Consider the following 11123-nt stretch of genomic DNA (forward strand, 5'->3'; position numbering starts at 1 on the left):
AAAGGCCATATATAGTGGGTTGATTAGATCTGTATTAGATTATGGATGTGTGGTGTATGGATCAGCAGCAGAAACATCTCTTAGAAAGTTAGACAATATACAGCATTAGGTATTGAGACTATGTACAGGAGCTATAAAAACATACACCAATTACAGCACTACAGGTAGAAATGGGAGAAATGTCATTAGAAATGAGAAGGATACAGTTAAAGTCCAACTGTACTAGCCTACCTGTAATAAAACCTTGGTTACTTCCAGTAACAGTGGATTTTAAAAGAAAAATAAGGATAAGGCATGTAAATCATGTAACGTGCAGACGTATATTAATGAGTACCACACGCTACAGTGGATTTTAAAAGAAAAATAAGGATAAGGCATGTAAATCATGTAACGTGCAGACGTATATTAATGAGTACCACAGCTATGTTCAGATCTACACAGATGCATCAAAGAGTTTAGACAATAAGATAGGAGTAGCGTTTACTGTTCCAGAATTTAATTTATCAATAAAAGGATCAGTGATGAGTTATCTGTTTATAAAGGGGAAATAATTGCACTATTGTTAGCAATACAGTGGATAGAGGAGATAAGACCTTTGAAATCAGTTGTTTGTTCAGATTCAAGTTCATCACTGGCTAGCTTAGTCACTCGGAAAGTAGACCAGACATTTTAATTGAAATAAAGCAAAAATTATACAGAATTCAAATGATGGGCATTACAGTGGTATTTTTATGGGCACCCGCACATAGGCCTATTGGTATACAAGGAAATTAAAGAGCAGATAAGGCAGCAAACAAAACCATAAAAAACAACGACATTAATTTAATTGTTAATCTAAGTAAGAATGAAATCAAGAGTATTATTAAGAAAAGGAAAAGGAAATGTGGCAAAAAAAATGGGATCAGGAGAAGAAAGGTCGATGGTTTTACAGAATTCAAAGGAAAGTGGGAGAGATGAGAAGTGCAGGAAAAAACAGGAGAGATGAGATAATAATATCAAGGATGCGATTTGGACATACAAGGCTAAACAGTACACGTTATAAAATGGGTGAACATGATAAGGGAAGGTGTGAATTTTGTGGGCAAAAAGAACCAGTGGAACATGTTATGCTATACTGTCAGAAATACGAGACTGAAAGAAGGATTCTAATGCAAAATTTAGCAAAAATAAAAATGCAATTTATACTAGGAGATATTTTACTAAATAATTCAGGAAATTCATGTTATAGTTATATTTTTCAGTATCTTAAAATAACTAATTTATGGGAGAGGATATAAAAAAAGCGAGGGAATAAGTCATTTTAGTCCACACTCCATACCAGTTGGTGGCGGTAATACACAATTTTGTTGTTTGTCAACCGCCAATAAAACCTAAAAAAGAAGAAGAAGAACGCTTCGCCTACTTCCCAGAGAAAGAGAGATTTTAAAACCATCACGGATCAACTAACTAAAAAATATATAATGTACTGTAGGAAATATACTGTTGAAAGAAATGAGTTGAAGGATGAACTAGAGAATAAGGGTGAGCGGTTTATAATTAAGAATGTATTAAATCCAGGAAGAAACATGAAATCATTATTGTTACAGTATTTGGGAAGAACTGGGTTGAACAAGCAGGTATAAGTGTTGTTTTAATTATTTATTTATTCTTTTTTTCTCTCTCTCTCTCTCCTTTCAAATCCCGCTTAAGAGGGCTGAGGGAGGACGGAGGAGCTGAATACGCAGCGCCGGATGAAGCCCTATGAAGACACTAAGCGGGTACAAGAATCAAGGGTGTTTGTATGTGGGTTGGTAGGTTAATTAGGAGATTGTAGATAGAGTGTCAATGGTCCATTTGAGATATAGGTGGCGGTAATGCACTTATAAGCCTGCGATCCGCTGTAAAGCAAGAAGAAGAAGAACTAAAAAATATTCTCAGATCTAAATATTTCTCTGTGGGCTTTAACCTTCTTATTTAGTCTGTTCTTTGTCTCCTGTAACTAGTCTCTGGCATTCAGTTTGTGTGGAGGAACAGGAAATATTGAGAAAAAAAAAAACCCTCCCAAAGCAAAACAAGGAAGTGCAGGCAGCTGAGTGTGAATGTGCAGAGCACTGCAACATTACAGCTCTGTGACAACAGAAATTAAAATAAAGAAAGAAACGACGGAAAGAAAAACAGCAGCAACAGCACATATGATCATACGTGTTCACAAAGAGACAAAGGAAACAGAGAAAGGTAAGACTGAGGAGAGAGACGGGAACATAAAGGGTGAAAACAAATGTTTTGTATGTACGACGCAGCATGAGCATCATTTCTCATGCTGTGAGGTTGAGAGGAAAACTGTTGAAGCTAAACTTCAGGAGGAGGAAACGTTTTGTCTTAGTATCTGTCCTAGTAACCGGAAGGTTGTTGAATGGTTCAGATCACTCAAGTTTTAAAGTCTTTTCTGTTCAACAAGGCTGCAAATACAGTAAAACAGTAATATTGTGACATTTAAAATAATTGTTTTCTTTATTATTTAAATTATTTAATGTAATATGTATGTTAAATGATGCATATAAACAATGGGATTTAAGATTTTTTGTTAACTGAAAGTTAATTAAAAGTCATGCTATAATACCTACATATAATCTTTAGTCCCTACTGTGCAAGCCAAAGGTGACTGCTGCAAGGAAGAATGGAGAATAAAAAACCTTGGGAGAAACCTGGTCAAATAAAATGTCTATTTAAGTAGAATGTTACTATGTTGAATGAACTGTAAAGTTGTGCTGTAAGTGTCTTTTGAAGTCCATGCAGGATTGTATGTAAAAGTACAATAAGCACTGAGCTAAATCTGCAAGATGTCCGAAAACAACCAACTGCCCACTCAAATCAAAATGTAACAAAAATGTAGGTTCCTTTCTAGATTTTGCAATAACATACTCAAAATCCAAACTGTTAATCACTCCAGACCCTATGGTCAGGGTGAGTGTGATTTGACCAAGTACATGTTCCTGGATCAACATCCTTGTTGATCCTGGAACATCATTCCAATCAACCAATCAGAATTGAGATATAACTTTTTAGGAAATGTCAGTTTTAGGCTTACAATCAGGGTTAGGCACTTCTACACCCTTGTTAATCAGCTATCATTTCCCTCTGATTTTAGGAATACATTATGGGTAAGGTTAGGTTTAGGGGTGGGGATTGGGTTCAGTCTGTATTTTTGGACAGTAATGTTGATCCAGAATCAACAAGAGATGTTGATCCAGGAACTTGTCTTTCTTGGCAAAATCACGGCGACCATATGGTCAGTAAAGAAAGTGCAGCTCATTTTTGAGTCATTGTCCTCAGTTATTTTTTATTTATTCAGTTAATAAAATAATTCAGAAATTATAATTATTTTCTAAAGGGTTTACTCTGTTTAAAAAGCGATAGAAGGTAAATGGACCATTCAATGTTTTTTTTTTCCCCAAGACGGGACAGTGAATGAATGGTCTTGTTTGCAGTAAAGAGCTCTGTACCGCTGTACATAACTTTGGGAGGTTCTGAACTGATAATAAAGCTAAACACTCATTTGTGGGTTCAAGTAGAAGTCACACAGCTGCAAAAAGAAAAGATGGACCAAAATTTTTCTTAGCATATTTATTTTAGCAAACGAATGACTATATACTCCAAAGCCTTACTATGCTAATTTGGCCACTAGTGCCCTACACCCATGACACCCATTGAAGCTCTGCCACAGAAAGATTGTAGCACAGAAAAGTAGCACAATTGCTACATTTGCACTGTTGACTGAACCATTCAGTCATTACTGTTACTGAAACTTATTTTATTGCATTGTCCTTCATTGTCATTGTCCAGTTTGAGGCTCCAACCCAGACACTCACTATTATCCCCATCTTCCACCGCCATGGATGCATCGAGAGGATGCTGGGACAGCTGCTTTATTGAGGATGATTTGCCACAGATGGATGGCACGTGTGATGCGTGTGAACCGGACGAGCCTCAGTCAGCTGCTTGGATGTGCACACTCTGTCGCTTTGCCTTCTGCTCCAGCCATGCAGACAAACATTCACAAAGCACTGGTCACCAACTCCAGCCGTACAGCACCCCAGACCCTCAGGCAGAGCGTGGGCCACCGAAAGACTGCCAGGTGTCTGAAAACGCAGCAGAGGGGGCGGAGGCCACCAGTAATGATGAGCATAAACCATCACTCCAGACCGGAGCAGTGAAAAGAGACACTGTGACTGTGGAGAGGCTGAAATGTAAGGAGCATGGTCAAGAGGGTTCGCTCTACTGTAAACACGACCAGCGGGTAATTTGTGTGGTGTGCGCTGTGCAGGGAGAGCACAGAGAACATGAGATTATCACTCTCAAAGAGGCCTACCTGTGGCAGAAGGTCAGTCAACACACATACACAAAGTCCAACACTGTGGTGTTTTTCTCATTATTTGTCATTGTCATTATTTAGGCCAGCAACATAATAAATGCAATTATACGATTGCATATGTGAACACTTATTCAGCACACATATTTTCATTCATTTATTAATTGCACAGCAACCTATTTGGCAACGCAACAAGGCATGAGGTCTATCTTGTGTTGCTAGAAGCTAATAAAGCACACATATTTCAAAGTACACGTATTTCATACTTGCAGAATGAATGTTTCTAGCCTTACTCACCCTTATTTTTTCACCCTCAAAAATGATAAATCTGTCATAACCCTCATGAAACACAAAAGCTTTGAAGACAGTTTCAGCTCTTTTCGATATTGTAAAAGTGAAACCAGGAGATAAAGGTTTTGTGAAATTAATCGATGTCACCATGTGCATTCTGTTTTCAGAGAGAGGCTGATTCTATGGGAACTGTACATGGGGAACATTTTTTTTTTAAATATCGAAACAAAATAACATCCACAAGCCGACAGGACAGTTTCTGTTTTGTGACAGCTAACACTTTCTTTCAGTCATCAAAGTAAAACAAAGAATTGTTCTAATTTACATGACTGGTTAGTGCAGTTTATGTAAACCCGCAAAACTCAAGACGTTACAAAGACTGTGTAGTAGGGGTGTAAACGATCGAGTAGGGGTCATCACAATACGATCTGATATCGATTCTCATAACCAGCGATATGATAATTACTGATACCTCAAAAAATTCAGTGGTACGATTACGATAAAAATATATAACATATACTGTATAACATGAACATCTAGCTGAAAATTGCACTTCCTGTATCCCAATTGGGACATCCACGACAACAGTGGGGGAAAAAATACACAGAAAAATAAATAACTGGGAAAAAACACGAGCTGTGTAATCTGATGACAGCCTATGACATGAAAACAGTCAAGAAAATCTTTCAGGCTTCTGTGCTAAAATTAGGGATGTGTGCGGGTCTAGTCGACTAAACGGAACAGCTCCTGCTAGTCGACACTGAAAACAGTAGTCGATTACACAAAAGAAAAACAAAAACATGATTTTATCATTCACATTACCATCATTTTAACATTGCATTTAAAACATTTTAAATAAGTTATAATAAAACGTTTGAAAAGTAATACGCAGTGCTTGGTAATTTTATAGTAGGCCAATTTGTGTACATTCTCCCTATATCTCAAACTAATCATGAAGAATGTTGTGGGTTTGTCACTTTATTTATTTTTTATTTTTTTCATCTAAGTTATCCCTTACATAACAATGTGTGGCCAAAAATCTAGCACATGCTATTTCCTAAAATTAGTTTTTGTACAAATGTGTTTTTTATTTATCACAGCAGTGTGAAACTGGCTGCAATAGTGTCTGATCATTGAGGACTGTGTTGGTTAAATGAAAACTAATAGCATTTTCACAAATATGTGTATATGTTTTGACTGAAGGGTGTATGTTTTGACTGAAGTGTGTATGTTTTGACTGAAGTGTGTCATTTTGCAAACAATCTAGGAATTATGCAAATTGAGTGTGGTGTTTGGATAATTGTGCTTATATTGTGAAAAAAAGAACCCGGTTTTCAAAATTGCGTGTAAACAAATGAAAAAAAGTGTAACTACAACCAAGAAACCTACGTGCCATCTAGTGGCAAATTTATGCAATCGCATCCCTCTTAGTTTAATGAATTCGGGAGCACTATTCTCTATTAGCTAGTTGTTTACTTGCATGCATATTACACTAATAAACAGCCAATATGCTAGTATTGGCTGTTTATTAGTACTTATAAAGCTCATATTAATGGCTTGTTCTGCGTGACCATATTCTAGATCCCTTTTTTTTTTTTACTGAATGACCAAAAAAGCACCACCACCAGTCCGAAGTTCAGTTAAAATGACTAATATGCCTAATATGCAGGTTATCAAGTTTTAATTCTAATTACAAAAGTTCCATCATTAAATAACATTGATTATCATATTATAATGCTTGACTGACTGATGTTAAGAGTGTACTTTCAGATATTTATAAAACTGCCATTTTACACACACACACATATATCTCATTCTGGCGAATAAACAAAAAAATTTACTAGCCAATGGCGATTCAATTGCCAAGGTGTCCGTAGAGGGCTGAGTGGTTAACCCCAATTTTATGACGTGACGAGTACTTTGTTTGCCCAAAATTAAACATTGTTTACCATTTTATTAAGGAATATAATGACCTGTGATGCGCGTTCACAAAGGTATGATTGTTGCATGAACTGTTGTGTTGATTGTGGGGATGCTATTATTTTGTAAATAAAGTGGCAAGTTACATTTTGTGCACAAAGAAAGCACTCACATTGCTTCATAAAATTGATGTCAGAATCTGTGTTGGGTATTCATAAGCCAATGATTTTTGTTTTACTTTCACTGTTATTTTTTATATATATATTTTTATCTTTCAGACTACACACAACTACCTGGCTACACTTGCATCAGTGACTATATGAATTTTCTGGCTTCTAGACTTTTTTACCCATTTAACCATATGCAATGCCGACTGACAATGAAGTGGGTACGGTGTATACTTTGCACTACACCACTGGTTACCATCATTCATCAAAATATCTTCTTTTGTGTTCAATAGAATAAATAAATTCTTACAGGTTTACAACAACATGAAGGTGAGTAAATGATGACAATGTTAATTTTGGGGTGAATATAACCTTTAATGCATTAAGAATATGTGTTACTAGAGAATGGAACCCATGACATTGGTGTTGCTAGCATCAAAGTCTACCAGTTAAGGTATTTTTGTAAAACTTTTACTTTTGTATGAAATTCTTAGGTTAAAACACATATACATAAGACGCATATAAGTGTGTTAATGTTAATGTGTCTTAATATATTCAATGTTTCTATTAAAGTATCTTTTTACCTTTAAACCTTTGAATTATTATTTTAAGTCTTAAGGTATGTTAATCAAAACCAATACAGATGTAAAATATCAATATAACTGGAGGTTAAAAATTTAAATAAAAATAAAATGATACCCTAAAACAGACCATAAACAACATATTATAATTAAGACTATGTAAATGAATCAAAAGATGAGCACATTAACATGCACACCAGTACACTGATTACTCACTAAAATCTGCTTATTGAAATAACCCGTTTTCCCTGTTTACATCCAAATCAGTAACCCGACAACGCAAATCAAGTTGTTGGCTTATTAAGAATAATTGGCTTAAGAACATGCATGTAATCGCACTGTGAATACCATAGTATGGATATATGATTATGCAAGTTTATATGAATAAAGAAAATAAAGGCAATAATAAATGGAATGTAACACCAGATTATATGTGCTCTTTGAAAGCGACACCAGATATATGGTTCTACTTTCTTGGCATGAGCCGGACCAACAGTCAGCCCTCAGATAATATACCTTACTTTCCAGCAACAAGAGTCATAAATCAAACAATTTCTGAATTTTTTTGTGCCTTTTAAATACAGCTGTTCTTCTCTAGGTCAAACATCCATTGGCTGTAAATGCTGCCTGGCAACATGTTTCTAGAAATATGTTCTTAAATTGTAACACTGTTGGGGATTTGATCTGGGGACAAATAACAATAATCCATTGTTATTGTTTTATTCCGGCTCTTGATTTGGTCGGTCAGATCATCTAGTTTCTTGCAGAAAGTCTTGATGGCTTCCTTCACTGGTTGCTCCGTGAAGTACATATCTGGATACATGCCTAAGAACCGCTGGGGGAAAAAAGTAAATTCTTAAGAAAAAAGAACAACATTTGTCATTATTTTTAATATAGCTAAAGGTAAATAACCTTAACCTTTTAATAAAGGTAAAGTGAGCACAAATCTTAGTAAATAATGTTATGTGAATCCTTTAAATACTGTCCTTCCATAAATTGTGTCTAACAGGGAAACTCCCACAAATGTATATGCAATATGGTCAGCCACAAAAATAACCATGTCCATGCCTTTTCAGTGCTAACTTTTCACTGTGCGTCTTTAGTAAATACTGGCAGAAGTTTTTTATGCCACAAACGGGGTTTGCGCTAACGCAGGCTGATAGTAAATCTGGCCCATAGACTGTAGCAAGTAAGCGTTCTCTTTTTTTAAGCAGGATCATATGTAAGTGCGAACTCATGAATTTGTTGTAGATTGCATTTGGCATGTCGTTCGAGGGGAGGGCTCCGAGCTTGGAATTCAGCCCTAACCCAGAGAACTCCCGCCAAATCCCAAAATGGGATCTGCTTGTTGAGCCTGACTTCACACATCGCCAATTTCTGGGTCCAAGCACTCTTTCAGATGCAAATAGCAAACAACAAAAGGGACCAATGTACATTCACTGTGCGCTGTAAAACCATAGAAAAATCATAATCCTAACCTGTCACCATAAGGAGATCTCAGATGGCCAGACAATAATTCATCTTTTTTAAATCTTTAAAATATTGGTGGCTGGGATGCTGTGAGCTCTGAGATTATAGTGCACACAAGTAAGTTTATGAAAGCTTACCTTAAATGTCCAATATGAAGAAAATGACACTCATGGATGTCTGTTATAATAGTATTCTTATTCGAAACAAGCACATGGTGCTCTTTACGTTTTTCTTCTGAGGTAAATCCTGGGTTATTTCTCTCAGCGCATCTTCCAGAAACGACAAGTAGCTGAGATGAAGTTGAAAGAACGGTGTTCCTTATATCACCACTTAACAAGCAGATAGGAATAGACAGGAGTGGTGGAGGGATGCTGGAAACTATATATATATATATATATACAGTGTTGGGAATAACGCATTACAAAAGTAACGATATTACAGTAGTATATTACTTTTTTGCTGTAACGCAGTAATATAACGCATTACTAATAACATTTGGGTAATATTATTACTCGTTACAATCTCAGTAACGCACGTTACAACATATTTTAACTCAAAATTAAGTGGTGAATTTACTAACACCGCAAAACAGCACCAAACAATAAATTCCGCGGGTAAAATACTTTGTCTATTTCCTGTTGCTGTAATTCGATGGTTGAGATGACTGACAACAAAAATGAGGTACTCCAGTTGTAGAAAAAAATACACACAAAATAAAGGCATTAACTTATTTTTGAGATTTGTTTTTGGTTTTTTTTGGCTGCTGCAGTCTGAGGCACATGCAGACATGAAGTGCTCATTGCTAAGACACTTTTCTATAGATAACCAAATTGCAAACTATAGCACAAATAAATACAATGGAAAAAAGACACAAATGAAATAAACAGTGCTTTTCAGGCAGGTCTTAACAGAAGTTTTCATGTACAGAATTTGAATAAAGTTATCAAATATAAAATAACACTCCATAGTCTTCACTGTATAAATTAAATATAGACTCATCCTTATTAAGTTTACAAAAGTTATTCAGTCAAGAGCACTGAGAGTATTTTTCTGTATTTTGTTGTTTGATTAACAAAAAAAACAGACAGCAGAAGGTTTATCTCTTTAAGTCAAAATGCACGGATCCAATATCAGTGTTGGGCAGGAACGCATTACTTTAGTAACGCATTACTGTAATTTGATTACTTTTTTAGTAACGGAGTAATTTAATGCATTATAATTTTCAAAATAGTAATTAGAGTATAGTTACAAGCCAAGGTCTCTATACGTTACTGCCGCGTTACATTGCTGACAGAATGCAGTGTTTTATAATCTAGAGATTGTAAAAAGGATGTAGCACACGCACTGTCGAGTCAAGTGCCCTGCTCCTGCGAGACCCGACGCAACAGAGTGCGGCGCGGGACAAGATGGGTGAGTGCTGCTGCGGGCGGGTAGACAGTGGTAGACACACGGGTAGAGTGTGCGCGGGATGCGGGAGAATAAAATGATTCATGGGACTCCCGCAAAATAGAAATATCTAAACATAAAATATCTAAAACAAATAAATTGTTATTCATCTATTGCACAAAAGCAACATGAACTAATATAAAATATAAACGATTAACAGGTGCAAGCATATGCAGAGTTTCTATTTAGGTTATAACACGTGTTTGCAGCGTTGAGCAATGTAGTGCTGAAATTTGCGTGTTCATGAATCCTCTCATTATAACACACGAATTGTAGCATGATAATAATGGCAATTGATGCTTAAGGTTTATCACTGAAAGCATTGAGCTTACCATCTGTCACGGGTGCACTGCTGAGCGGACTGAGGGGCAAGGAACAGAGAGAGATGAGGAGTACATTAATCCAAACGGGTTTAATTAACACAAAGGAACACTCACGCTATACATAACATGAACATAGACATACACATACAATACCGGACCCTGGAGCACACACAGGGAACACTATTTATACACATGACAGGATGAGGAGAGGACGAGACACACCTGGGATCAATAGACATAAAATGGGGAACACCTGGAATCAAATAAACCTAATCAGGACAGGAACAGGAAACTAACCAAATATGGGCGTAGGAAGGCACATGGGAGCCCTCCCTGGGCTGAACTGGGGGTCAGGAGCCCTCCCTGGGCTGAACTGGGGGTCAGGAGCCCTCCCTGGGCTGAACTGGGGGTCAGGAGCCCTCCCTGGGCTGAACTGGGGGTCAGGAGCCCTCCCTGGGCTGAACGGGGTCAGGAGTCTTCCCTGGGCTATACTCGGAAGCAGGAGCCCTCCCTGGGCTTAACGGGGAATCAGGAGCCCTTCCTGGGCTGAACTCGGGAACAGGAGCCCTTCCTGGGC

At 37.0% G+C, this 11123-nt stretch overlaps 1 protein-coding gene across 1 annotated transcript in view; it reads left to right on the forward strand.

Moving 5' to 3' along the window:
* Nucleotides 1-2129: 2129 nt before the first annotated feature.
* Nucleotides 2130-11123, forward strand: part of LOC107687763 (tripartite motif-containing protein 44-like) — a 30025-nt gene continuing 21031 nt past the window's right edge. Inside the window, exons 1-2 of the mRNA XM_016485218.1 lie at nt 2130-2214; nt 3823-4360. Of these exons, the coding sequence (XP_016340704.1) occupies nt 3872-4360 (489 nt within the window). The 5' untranslated portion in view covers nt 2130-2214; nt 3823-3871. The remainder of the gene's footprint in view (nt 2215-3822; nt 4361-11123) is intronic.

Source organism: Sinocyclocheilus anshuiensis, unplaced genomic scaffold (assembly GCF_001515605.1).
Source record: "Sinocyclocheilus anshuiensis isolate Anshui unplaced genomic scaffold, SAMN03320099.WGS_v1.1 scaffold445, whole genome shotgun sequence".
Lineage (NCBI taxonomy): Eukaryota > Metazoa > Chordata > Actinopteri > Cypriniformes > Cyprinidae > Sinocyclocheilus > Sinocyclocheilus anshuiensis.